Raw genomic sequence first — 13927 nt, 5'->3', positions numbered from 1 at the left:
GGACCTGGCAATAACACTGGAGGATAGGGTTGCCTTACAGAGGGATCTGGACAGGCTAGAGGAATGAGCCAGCAGAAATCTTAGAAAATTCATCAAGGGCAGATGTGAAGCCCTGCACATGGGAAGGAAGAGTTGGTGGCAATAATAGAGCCTGAAGACTGCACAGTTGGGAAGCAACTCTGTGGAAAAGGACCAGGGATTTTGGTAGACAGCAAGCAGGACATGATGCAGCAGTGTGCCCTGGCAGCTAAAAAACCCCAAAGTATGCTGGGCTGTATTTATAATAGGATAGACAGTAAATTCGTGGCAGTGATCATGACCTTCTTCTCAGCACTTGTTAGTTGACATCTGGAATAGGGAGCCTTGTTTCAGGCACCTCAGTACAGGGAAGATAGTGATAAACTGGAATGAGTTTGGCAGAGGGTTGCCAGGAAAGTCAGGGGACTGGATCATGTACATTTTGAGGAGTGGCTGCTGGATCAGGCTTGTTTAGCCTGGAAGAGGGACATCTTTGGGGGCACCTAAGAAACAGCAGCCACCCAGTAGCTATGGAGAAATCATCCAGGAGAGAGATCCAGGCTATTCACAGTGCTGTGTTGGGTTGTGTAAAATAAACAGAGAGGTTCACATTAGATATGAGGGAAAATTTTTTCACCCCAAAGACAAGTCAGGCAAGGGCAGAGGTAGCCCAGGAAGGCTGTGCTGTTTCCAACTTTGAAGGTTTACAAGACCCAACTGGATAAAGCCCTAAGCAACCCAGTCTGACCTCCTGAGGTCCATTCCTTCTGGAATTATCCTGTGACCTGGGGTCTGGCTGTACTTGATTTAAGCTATTAACAACTCAGTTTTTAAATTATTGGTGGTGAATAGCTTGTCAGACTCCTTTTCCCTGCTTAGATTTTACTTAGTTTCATCACTTTCATCTAGGTCATCTGAAAACCACAACCTTCCTATGTGGTTTGTGATCTCACCTTTCCTACTACAGTGAATGAAGCTGTTACATTATCACCTCCTCCCCCCACCCCACACCCTAGATTTGCATAATATACTTCTTTAGAAACTGTAATCAAATGAGTCTGTTTTTTGTGGGGATAACAAGAGAGGACTGATATGACTTGGTTTGTGCTTTGTAAGCTCTTTCCCCCTGTACAAGTCACACAGCATTTCTCACTAATTTGAATTTCTTCCAAACATTCTGAGTGTGCTAAATGTACCTTAGCTTTCTTCTTACTGCTTCATAGCAAAGTCAACTGATCTAAAACTTGCTCTTGAGTCTTTTGTTTTTGTGGTTTCTTTGTTTTGTTTTAGTTTGGTTTTTTTGGTTTTGTTTTTTGTTTAACATTCTAGGTTGGAGATTGGAATAGCTGGCTCTGCTAGTAGGTGTTGTGAATGAGGGTAAATGGTTTTACATCTGGTATTCATGACCTACTGGAAAAAAATGCAAGCAAAAATGTGTTGTGAAATATATTTTAAGCAGATTTGGGTCCATCCCAGATGAAGCGGATCAGAGCCATAAAGTCTGGATTGGATCAAAGTTTTCCCAGAGTTCAAGGATTTCTAGATTTGTGGGGGTTTGACCATTTCTAGACATAAGTGATATGAAGTTTGTTCTAGCCACTGTTGTCAATGAAATGATGTGCTTTCATAGCAACTTAAAGCTCGTCTCTGTGTCACTGGAAGAATTTTATCTGTTCTTTAGCCTTTAAAGTAGATGCTTTTCAATGTACATTGTTCAATTATCTTGCTTGGAAGGTTTTTGTAACAGAGTAATTAGTCCTTTTCCTGTTGTAGCTTCTAACCCACTACTCAAATTATATCTTGAGTTTGAGGAGGGCAGTAATAATGAATACCTGAGATCTATATGTAGCACTGATAACTTTATCAACACTAGCAGTTTCCCTAAGTCTTCCACTAGTGTTTTAAAGCTTGCTATGTGACTTATTTTAGGGTTCTACCATACCCATCTAAGGATGCATGAGGAGCATGGAGGAACTGCTGCTCCAAGTGCTGAAATGCGGTTGATTTAGAGTTAAAAGTCAGTGAATGCTTGAAAATTTTGGAAGCACCATATATCAGTTTTAGAACAGGGATCAGAGCAGAGACACAGACAGGCAGAAAGCAAGAGCTGAACTGGAGCTCGCCTTAAGGGTAGGGGCTGATCTACTGGCTCCTGAAAAACTCTCCCAAGGAACCTTGTATCTACAAGGAACTATAAATTTATGTACTGTGTAGTTAAGATTTGAGTTCCATCTGTCTGATCATTAATACTACTTCCTGCAGGTGTTTGAAAATGGTAAAACTATGCACTGATCCAGCTCAGCATTGCCCAGGTGTCAGGGCTGCGTCAGTCACATCTTAAATCATAGGAAGTGCAGAAAAGCAGCATTTAACTAGCACTGTAAAAATCTGTTTAAGTCTAACTGTCTGGCTCCCTTAAAAAAAAAAAAAACAGAAAAGGAAGGAAGTTAATGTGGATAAAGAATAAAGATAGAAAGTATTTGTATCTGGACTTGCAGAATGGGATCCAGTAGAAAAAAAAAAAATCACCTCTGGTCACAACAACAGCTTTATGTTCCCACATGAGCATTTTTCTTGGATTGAGTAGTGCCCTAGATCATCCTCCTAATCTCTCAGACTGACTGGAGTTTTCACCAGCAGTTGGAAAGGAGCAGTGTTTGAGGCCAGAATATGTTTATCTTGCAAATGAGCCAAGAAAGGAGAATGCTGTAGTCCTCAGACAGCAGCACAGGCCTCTAGGGAGGTGCAGGGAATCAGAAAATCTGTTTTCCATTTGGATGCTTTGTACCTATGTGACTGATGAGCTGGGGCTGAGATCGTTGTCACAGCTTCATTTCCAATAAATTAACCATGAGATCTGATCGGCTCTGCTTTGCACATCCAAGGACACATTCTTTGTGAAGCCCACATATTTGGCCTCACTGCCCTCTAATTTTTCATTCACTTAAAAACTGGAGCTGGGTCATAACTTGTTGTTATGATCTCTGCTTTGGCTGTGGCAACTTAATCAATGCATGAGGTTTTTAAATTCTTTCCTGTAATGATTTCTGACAGCTCTCATGTTAGGGCATTGCTTTGCACAGAGACAGATGAAGCACAGGTTTCATCTGTGTATAAAGTCCCGTGTGATAATTATAGTGACAAATGCTCTCTGCACTTTTTCTATGAAAGCAAATAGTGTATGTGTTAGTCATATCTGTATAAATTCTTGAGAAATGCAAAAAAAAAAAAAACACAACAAAAAACAAACAGTGAAGTGATCTGTAAAAAAAAAAAAAAGTTTTTAAAAAGTCCAAGAAATACAAAATGCTTTGTCATAGCCTTGCACAGATTTAATCCCCAGAAGAGCAAGGATTTGAAGCTGTACTGAGATTTGTTTTAATTTGAAAGCTGTGCTAGTATCCTGGGTCATGTACTGGAAAGAAAAGACTGGAGATGCTCATATATACAGACAGAAGCATCTGGTGAGAATGCTAATGAGCTCTAACAGTGCTGTCAGTGAGTTTGTTTTGATTAAGGTTGCCAATCTGTATCTGGTGATGAAGCCTGTTAGGGTCTGTAAAAGTTAAGCAGCAGAAATGATTTAAACTATTACCAGAATAGAAAAATTCAGCAAGATACTGGTTACTTATGAATTAGTATTCCCATATCATGTTTAGTGTTATCCTAAAAAACTTGTAATAGGGATTTCAGCTTGTTTCCAGTAAGAACCTATTGAAGCAGCTTGTTATAAACAGGAGGAACAAATGGCAAGGTCGGAGGATTTTGAATTCTCTTTTTCTTCCTCCCTCACTGAAGAAACTGAAATTAAGTTGCATTGAGGTTTACTGATTTTCCTATGCATGTGTTGGAAGGAAATATAGAATAATTGGATCAGGACTGGGCAACTAAACATCCCAGGCGCTATTATGTAATCTATAATTTATCTGAACAGTGTTGGAGGCTCCCTAGTACATAAAAGCATCCTCTGACAGCTGCTTTGGTTCCTTGTTTGTTAACTTTAGATGTGTATGCCCCAGGTCATCCTGTGTTTAATGCTGGCTGCCAGACATTGCGAAAGCAGCTTTGCAGGAGTGTCTGAAAGCATCCCTTATCTGTGGATTCTGTGTACCAGCTGTACTTATACCCCTGCAGGTTTAGTCTTCCCCCCAAATGTATAATGGCTGTTCAGAATCCCTCCTGCTATTCAGAATGACTCCTGTAGTCTTGGATTTTTATATTTTGTGTCTGTGGTTTTGCTTCTTTGCTCCCCATGGTGTCATAAAGAGAATGCACAGACTAGATCCCTGCTCATGTCAGTGCAAAAATAGTTGATGATATCCATCTTAATGGTTGGAAAGGTACTGATGTTTTTATTAAAGCAGAAATTCTCTTTTTTCTGCTTCTCATGAAATGGAGAGCCACAACTGCAGGCCTTCTGGGGCTCCTAGCCTTGTTATGCTCACTGCACCTCTCTTCACATATAGCATTTCACATGAGAATTTTATCTGCTGTAATTCCAGGGGCAAACCAACCAAGCGAAATAAAACGAATTCATTCTTTTCCACATTGTTGCAATCTTAAAGCCTCTGCCAAAACATTTGCTTCAATTTGTATACCTCTTAATTCCTTTCTCACTGCTGCTTAGCATGCAAGTGCTAGAAAATATTCTGCTGAGGGCTATTTACTTGCAGGAAATTTATAAAAGAGTCCTGCCATGGGTACCTTCTGAAGTAAATGTCTCTCTCTTGTTCTTCTCTGCCTTAATGGAACAGGATTATGGAATTTAAAAATCTGTTAAAAAATTTTATATGAATATCATAACTAGAACAAGAATGTGTTTGGTTTTCTGGCACTTGCCCACCTGGTTATATAGTAGACTGAAGTAGTGTCTTCTTTGCGTGTTGCTGGCTCAGGAAAAAGTGACAGTGAGATTCTTGGCTGAAAATCCCATTTCTTTCTTGGCTTGGACCTCATAAAGCTTTAGGCAAAAATGTCATAAACTCCCGTTGAAGTTCCATAAACACAATGTGTTTTCATGCAGCAAAGATCCTGCACTTTGTGCAAGACTGTTTCAAGATCTCTGCTCACCCAACCTGGGAAAACTGTGCAGCTACAAGCCAAAACCCTGTGAGAAAGGGAGAATTGTGTCCTAGACCCATCTGGACTCTACTGGTAGGAGCTCTTTGTGGTAACAGTGTGGTTAGAAGTGCATCTCTAATCTGAGAGAGGAAGGTTCTGTGACCCTGAAGTCTTTAAGGATTCCAAGAAGGGGTTCATAAAAGTAGAACTGAACTTGTTCCATCTACACACCTTGTGCACTGTCATGCATGTGGATGTGCACACATACATGGATAAAGACAATTGAAAATGATAAAAATCCTTATTGCTTTCTGATTGGTTCTCACTGTATGAAATATGTACATTTATTCTTGCTACATATAGTTGATTCCTGTGAGTCACCATGAGGACTATGCAAATACCTTGGGAAAGAAAATGTGTTTCTCTGCTGAGCTTCAAGCAGAGAAGGCAATCAGTGTGAACTTCACTGCATTGTAAGGGTCTATAAAAAAGACTAGTTGCTGAAACCTTAAAAATACCCGTGTTAGGGTAGTTTCCGTGGAGACAGCTTCATAGTTACATTGTAGCAGCCAACACTAATTACAGCATATAATTGCTGGGGAGACGTCAGTCTCCATAACAACTTAATTGTGCGCTGCATGGCCACTAAGCTAAGTGACACAGGCTCCCTGGGGCACTGTTGCAATTTAAGGAAGCTGTCTTGTAAGAACAGCTGAGACTTGTTGGAGATTTTGTATTGCCAGGTAATGGAAAATTTTAATATTGTGAGGGTGGTGTAAATGGCTGCAACTGTGTATCCGCTGAAAAAGCCAGCTACACAGCTTTTTGGGCACGACATGGTCACACAAAATTATGTGTTGTGACTCGGGGGTGGTATCGCAGCACAATTCTTCACCTGTGCTTAATATAACAAATCCAGTCTCAGCAGACATTAACTTTGGGCCCTAAGAGATGCTCTGAAATAATTTGTTTCCTTTTATCTGTTATGATAGCCATTTGAAGTGTATGTTTGGTAGTGGCATGTTCTTTAATGTAAAGCTAAAGGCAGAACCATGAGCTTGGAGTATGTCTTTGGAAGATAATTTTTCATTCCTAGCCTTGACAAACCATCTCTATATGCTTGACAGTACAGAAAAATAGTTCAAAAGGAAATTTTTTTAATCTAACAGAATTTTGAATTGCAGAGAATGCAGGTTTATTTGTTCCTCTGCATAATAGATTGCTAGTCTCCCATGTTTTTATTTAGTCTCCTGGAGTTACTAGCATATGGAGAGCTGAGGCTGGGAGATGAATCATTATTGTGACAAAGAGAAATCAAAAGAATGAGAACTGTTTTAGAAGTCATTTCCGTTGCTAATGCACTGATGTAAATGCCAAAATTACATGGGAGAACTGTGCACTCTGTAATGTACTAATGTAGAAGGCTCCAAAGCTAGCTAAGGCTGGGCTTCTAAAACCAAGAAAGATATAGCCACATTCTTCTGCTTTGCTGGTTCTCTATTCTTTTCAGAATGTTCCCTGTTGATTTTGAAGTACCTGTGTGGGTGAAATGTCTCCAGGCTGTCTCATAGATCTTGAGCCTTGACCTCTATAATAGGCACTGGGTGTCACACTTCAGGGGGCTTCCTTCAGAAACTTCAGATGCTACTCTGTGAAACAGGTCTCTGTGTCTTTCTCTTCCTCCCCAACTCATACCAGCTCTTTGCCAAACCTCAAGTGCATTCATTTCTCAGTCCAGCTCCATACACCTGTTTAAGGATTAGGTTTTGGCTTTCAACAAAAGTCAGCAACCAGCCACAGAGCTCTAGGGAAGGCAGACTAAATGGATTGTGTTCTGTTCCTGAAATATGTGGTACTCAGGGAAGTCACACAGGTTTCGGACAATCTCAGGAGGTGGCAGTGGGCTGTTCTTGTCCTATGCACAGCCAGCATGGAGAGGAAGAGGGCGGAGTCCAGCTTTCTCCCTATGCATGTTGCTGTGCATGGTTGTTCTAAGGTGCCAGAAGGAAATGGACCTGGCTTGCAGTGGCTTCCCTGACTCTTTTTAGAGGAAATGTTTGGAGTATTGTCAGCTATAGTCAGTTCTGTCACTGTCTTCGCGTGCATGGGACACACAGAGACTGCTGAGCATGTAACCTTGTGACAATGCTCATAAAAAGCATTGCTCAAAATTGATCAGCTAAATAAATGGTTTTTAAAAAATATTTTCAAGTATCACATTTTTTAAAGCTTCTGATGGAATATTTTGACCTTTTTGTAACATGTAATGATTAGAAAGCCCTGGAAAGGCTGTCATTTTAAATGGAAAAATAAAACCTTAAAGAAAATCAATTCTTCCTTGCAGTCCTTAGCATAACAACAGTAATAATAGCATGTCATTTTCTTTCCATTACATCATTACTAAAGCAGTATAAACACACCAAAGAATGGCAATGCAGAGACTGTGCCTCTGTTATTCTTGTTGGGTAGTATGGAAAGGGGTCAGTAGAGAGATTTAGTTATCTTCTCTGGGAATTGTTTGTTTATGAATTAGGTTTTCCCAAAGGAGCTGTGAGATGGGAAATACAATAGGAAATGGACTTTATACATGCATAGAAATACCAAAACTCTAAGTGTCATCTGGGAGAGAGGCTGATGGAAACTTGCTATTTTTTGCTAACAGATTTAAAAAAAAAACCCCTTGATTACACATTCCAAAGTTTCCTATGCTATTTTGATACTGCTGATATCCTCCACAGAGTTCTGAATTAGTCATGACAGAAAAATGTTTTACATCTGATAATGTTGACAAGGAACATAGGCACTTCAGGTGTGTTTATAGATTTTAACAATGGAAAATTGTATCGCATTTCTTTTCACTAAAATATTCCCCTTAAGCTGGGCATATTTATTGGTTCTCACAGCCTCCTTGAACCTTTTCAGCAGCATTTGGGCTTTCCATACATAAGAAAAGCAGCATGCACAAGATCTGTTCTCTTGTACCACTGACACTGGGGGCAAGGAGGTTTGAAGATGCACTCAAGAAATGTACAGATCTTGAACTGCCAACAGCCTCAGTCTGCAATTTTCAGCATGAGACCTTCGGGCAATGTGGCATGGAAAGAGCAATCCCTGAGAATGTGTGCAGCATCCCACTCAACACTCCCCTCCATGGCAAAGGGTTCCAGATGTGATCAATCTTGGGCTAGTCCCCATCTGGATCTTTGGGCCAGTTATGGCAGTGACTTCAGAGTGCACAGCTGGGTGGGTATTCACCCACTGAGGCCTATATGGAAAAGAAAAGTTTGCTGTTGCATTCCCAGGTTGTTCAGGGGGCATTTACTGCTCTCAGGCTTCTCGTCTGTTTTGTGAAGGTTTTCTCTAGTGTACACACTGTCTGCTGGAACAAGCCTTTTCATTTCTCCCGGATGCCAGCTGAGCCACCACTGAGCTGCTGCTGTGGAGGTCATGGTTCACCTGTTTGGCAGTGCATCCTCTCCCGCAAGGCAGTTATAGTAGCCGTTCCTGATTGATGCCCACTGATGGGCATCCAGCACTTGGGAAGAAGATAGGCATAGACAGATGCTGAGGTCATTCCTTCCCAAGAAGCCAGCTCCTTTCTTTTCTATATACCTAGCAAACTGTCAGTTTGGCTGGTAAATTCACCACTTAAGTGTGACAATGAAATTCATGGTTGTTTCAACTGAATTATCTTCATGATCTCATGAGATGAAGAATAACTTGAAATGCCAGAAGGCTAGCTCTTGCTGATCTTAACATAAAATGAAGTGTATTTCATTGTGGTATTTTGCAGCAGCAGAGGGTTAGTGCAGCTGACTGCTGCTCAAAACTGAAAATCAATACTTCTCAAAACAGATAGAAAAAGTAATTGTTTTACACAGTGTACCGTATTATTGATCAGTAAAATTCAGTGCCTGAAAGAGAAGATAATACTGAGACTGAGTGAAAGTAAAGAGAGGTGTATATATTTTACAGGCTTGGATCTGCTTAAAGGGTTCCAGGGACTGAACAATTTCAGCAATAGTAGACATTATATGGAAGTTTTTCTTGGAGAGAAAGGGAAAGATGAATAACCTTCATGCCATGAGATGTAAGTTTTGTATCAGCTAAGGTAAAGATACAAACACCTCCTTTTCTCTGATGTGCACATTGATGCCAGACTTGCTGCATAAGAGGAGAATAATAAATTCTCCCAAATCGTCTGCCATCATCCAATACTTGATTAAACCTTATCTTAGTCCAATCCAGTTTTTGTCTGTGGTCCTAATAGGTAGAACTTTACCTGTTAGGTAGGTTGTGGTTGTTGTTGCTGTTGAAATGCTTATTCTGTTGCACAAATATTTAATAATTCATAAAATATTAACAAGATGATGAATCACATTGCCCTGTCAGCTTCTGAACTTAGAAGTTTCAGGGGAGAGGGTAAATGTCAGGAGCCATTTAAGGCCTTTGCCGTAAAGAGGCAGCATATAAGCAAAAGCGACTCCTTGACAGGCTGAAAAGATACAGGAAAAGTACAGTTAAGCATTATAATGCATGAAGCATCTACAGGAAACAAGGGGTGTTGGGTCTTAAATTTGGTGAAATAGCAAGAATGGGCAAAATGCTTCTCGGCAAATTCAAAGAAAATCAAATTTATTTGGTATAAACAAGCCTTCTTGTGTCCCCCATTAAATGACTTTTGTTATCCTTACTTGGCAAAGCTTCAGCTGTATGGATTGTGCCTCTTGTTTGCAGAACTGACCTGAACAAATGCTGTTAGTCTGGAGCATGTGCACACACCCATTTGAATCATGATTGATCGTGTTTCCAGATCAGCAAAGCAAGCTTACGAACAGCAATTACAAGAATTGTGCAGGCTGTTCCCTTTGTGTCCTTAGAACTGGAACTCTGAAAGTAATAACAGTATCTGGATTACAGATGGCCACATTTAAGAGAAATATTTAAAATATGAGTAGAGGTACTGTTAAAATTGGGTTCTGTACTATAACCACTTTATAGGCTGAAGATTGGTGTCACTGCTTGAGCTCTTGGTCTTTGAAGGGTAAATGGATGTTTTGGCCTTTATCTCCAATAGAGGAGGGCATATGATTCTTCTTGTGGCTTTGTCTTTGATCAGAAATTCTGATCTTTATGTCTGAGTGGAGGTAGTATGAAGTGGATACTTGATGTTCAGAAGGAAATCACTACAATCACCATAATTTTCAACCCAATGTGATATTTTCCAAGGAGCAAAGAGTTTTGATTTTCTTTAAATGTATAACTTTTTTTTTTTTTTGAGGAAAGCAAAATAAGTTATAAGGTGCTTGTAATAGTTCTGTCCTATCTCATCGGTCGTGTATGTTTATGTATTTCTGCAGTGTGTACATATATAGTACACATTTATATGTAAATGGATATATAGATACATGTTTATACATTGATAGATGTTGGTCTTGCTGAACAGGAAGAGTCTTGTCTTGCCTTGTTCCTTTGATCATTGTAAATGTGACCATGATATCCTGTTTCTCGTAAGAGGAGAATTTTCTTACATAGATTTTATGAATTACACACCTTAATCCGCATATCCTTCTTTCCTTACTGTACTTTAACATTGTAAGGTGTTTCTGCAACAAAAAATAATCATCATATCTTTGTGGTGGCTGTTATAAAGTTTGAAAAAGAGAGCGACACTGGGGAGACAAGAAAATTAAGGCCAGGATTCAAAATGGCCATCCATGAGCTATGTTTAAAGTCTTGGAATGGCTGACAGCAGCAAGACAGGTGCCACATACCTCAAAGAGGTGAAGGCAGAGGATTCTCTAGAAGTGATTCAAAGGCAAGAAATGAAACCTTAATGGTTCATTTTCTCCTGCAGCCAAATTGCTGATGAGATGCATACAGTGCAGGCAGAATAGCTTGGCCACCTTTGTCTTATACGTAATTTAAAAATGATTAAGTTAGACAGCAGTTCAGCAGTTTTGATAATTAGATGATGCTCAGGGCTAAAAACTAGTTACTGTAGCATATTAATCTGAAAGGATTGTACATTGATCATGTATTAATCTGGTAAAACAGGATGCTCAATGATTTTAAGGAAGCTTTAAGGATGCAGCCACCTGTTGGTCCCACCTTGCACTTGTAGGATCAACATCATGGTTGTATTGGTCATCAAGTCCTGGAAACAAAAAGAACTTACAGAAAACAGCACTGAAAAAATCTTCATAAATGTGATAGAAAGCAGAGGAGGCATACCTAAGTCTTTAAATACTGGAGCTGCATATAGGTACCCAGCCACAGAAATTCAGAGGATTATCTTCTCTTTAAGCACATACTAGGGCTAATTAAGAAATCTATTTTCTCATAGCAGTCAAAAAGCTAATATATAGAAGTACTCATCTGCAGCACAGAGATTATTGGTTTAGGCATTTGTAATGTAAAAAAGAGAAACCACCCTATAATATCTAATGATTTTTCTGGAGGTATGCAATGTCCATGCATTCATTTTGTTGTGAAAATATTTTTGAGGGCAAGTTGCTGATTTTGTGTCATTTGATCTACCCTCTCCCTCTGCTTTTAGTATGTGCTATATTTTAAACATAACATGTAGGTGATTTTAAGCTTTGTCAGAATCTATTCCTATGAAAAACAGACTCATTTACACTAGAACTAAGTTTTATTATTATCATTAGCCATTTGACTGCTAAGGCATGTTGAAGCTCTGCCTGCTTTTGAGTCACAATACATGGAATTAAATGTGTTTTTAACCCCTGGATATTACCATCATTGCTTTTATAATGCTAAAAAAGAAAAAAAAAAACATAGAAAGAAGAAAGATAAAATATAAAGAAAGTGCAGAAGCGAGTGACCAAAACCTCCTTTTAGAAAATAGATGCTTTAGAGAAGGTGATGAGTCCAGGCATTTGGGCAAATAAATTTACAGCAGCTGACAAAACTTCTGTGTGGCTGGATCAAAGCTGTGTGGATCATGAAGGTACTGACTGTCACCGTTGCCATGGTGCCACTGTTGCCATGGTGCCAGCATCACCAGGTTATCCTTTAAGGAGCAGCTTGTATTTCAGAAGGGTTAAAGGGTTTTCTTCCTTCCGAAGAGTGGAGCAGAGCATTGCTCCTCCTATGAGCGGTGTGCACCTAAGTGTGCTGTAATGCACGAACTCCTTGCGTTGTCTGCTGATTTCATTGGCTGACAGTCTCCAGTTAAGTCTGTCAGGGGATGAAATCCCTCAGGGCATGTCTACACTTGGGTCAGGCTGAGGATAACACAGCAGATGTGCTCGAGTTAGTGTTAAACTAATGGGCAGAATTGAGAGCGAAGCCTGTTTTGCTTTCCTCTTTCCTCCAATCTATTTCAATTTGAATTGTTTCTTTCCCTTGTTTGGGCTCCTCAGCTTTTCAGGCAGCATCATGGCATTGCTGTTTCTTTTTGGAAGAGCTATTATTTTAGTGGTTCAAGGTTAAAGCTTCATTACCTTTCCTTGGAAAAAGTTGTGTGGCTGATTGAAACCTTCCTTGCCAGATTTACTAGTAGTGCTCCTTCAAGGGCTGCATTATCACCTGAAGCCCTTATGTTAAGCAGTAAATTTTATCTTGCTTTTTGATTGGTAACAACAGACCCTCAGAACAAAGTTGAAATGTCTCAGACTTTGTTTCATTGTATTGATTAATACAGCTAAATGAATATATAGGGAGAGGAGACTTTAAAGGAGAGTTGGTCAGAGGAATTTTGCCTGAATTTGCTGTATCTTTTTTAACCAGAGATTGATATTGGTATTGTAAAATGGATTTGTGAAGAGCCTTTGAGCTTCTAATGATTTCATGGAAAGTTTTGTCATTGCAATAGGCAATATAATTGAAAGCTTCCAGGGAAGTTTTTTTCCTGCGGTAGATCATCTCCAAAGCTGACCTAAAATTAAATAGCAAATGCTACTTTGATTTTGGTCTGTTTCTGCATGCAAGATTCAGTCAGATGCTTAATTCTGCTCACAATGGAGGAGATCTCCTGTGCACAGTATCCGCTGCTGCTAACTGTGCTTTATTTTGTTTGATCACCATAGGAAAAAAAATAGGGGTTTTTCTACACACTTTTTTTGGTACTTTTTTTGTACTTTTTTTTCCCTGCCCAGATGCAAGCAATCCAGTCAGACTTGATATTAGTTCTAGTCCCATCCTCTCTTTCTTGTGAGGGAGGGCATGTACCATGTTTGTCATATTTAGCAGGGATTTTTGCTGCCAACTCATGTCAGATTTCCAGCCTTGCACAATCAGTGAGCTTACAGGTGGCCATTGGTGCCTCTCCTTAAACATTGCTGGCTTTCTGCAGCTTGAAACCTCACAGTCAGCACCTGCTCTATAAAAATCTCTCAAGTCTGGGTTATTTTAAAAAGACTTGGCAGTACATGCTGGACCACATCAGTTGGGTTTTGGACAGCGGAGATCCCAGTCCCTCAGTGTTCTTCCATGTGTTTGGCTGTCCCAGTAAATGCCTTCATCTGTTCAACTGGTTCTGTAGCTGCTGGATGTGTGTGAATGAAAGTATTCTTGCTAAGGTGCAGAGAATTTACCCATCTGGCAATGTTTTGTTGTCTTAAATTTGGATGAAGGGAAGTAGAGGAGAGCTAGATGGAAATGGCTTGTAGACTACCTGAGATGGAAAATGTATGTAAACAAAGAGAAATGGTATTAAAAGCTTAGAAAATTCATGTGAATTAATGAATAGAGAGAATGGCATTAAAATATTAGTTGTTCTTTTTTTCTATTCTGAAGATTTTGGGGGGTTTTTGACATATTTCCATTCCTGGCATGGAAACATTTTGTATGCTCAAACATTATGTATACTCTACAGTAAACA

General features: G+C 39.7%; 1 protein-coding gene across 7 annotated transcripts in view; it reads left to right on the top strand.

Moving 5' to 3' along the window:
- Nucleotides 1-13927, top strand: part of TMEM241 (transmembrane protein 241) — a 56271-nt gene that overhangs the window by 32421 nt on the left and 9923 nt on the right. For 4 of the 7 annotated variants that reach the window (XR_005259752.1, XR_005259750.1, XM_038162182.1 and 1 more), the window contains one exon: nt 5042-5172. The exons of the other annotated variants lie outside the window; for them this stretch is intronic. Coding sequence is in view for 2 of the 4 variants with exons in the window: in XM_038162182.1 (XP_038018110.1) it covers nt 5042-5172 (131 nt within the window). In the remaining 2 variants the exon portion in view is untranslated. The remainder of the gene's footprint in view (nt 1-5041; nt 5173-13927) is intronic. 7 annotated transcript variants of the gene reach the window in all.

The sequence above is a fragment of the Motacilla alba genome, chromosome 2 (genome assembly GCF_015832195.1).
Source record: "Motacilla alba alba isolate MOTALB_02 chromosome 2, Motacilla_alba_V1.0_pri, whole genome shotgun sequence".
NCBI classification, from domain to species: Eukaryota; Metazoa; Chordata; class Aves; order Passeriformes; family Motacillidae; genus Motacilla; species Motacilla alba.
The sequence above is the reverse complement of the archived record's forward strand: the minus strand, read 5'-3'. Positions and strand labels throughout refer to the sequence as shown.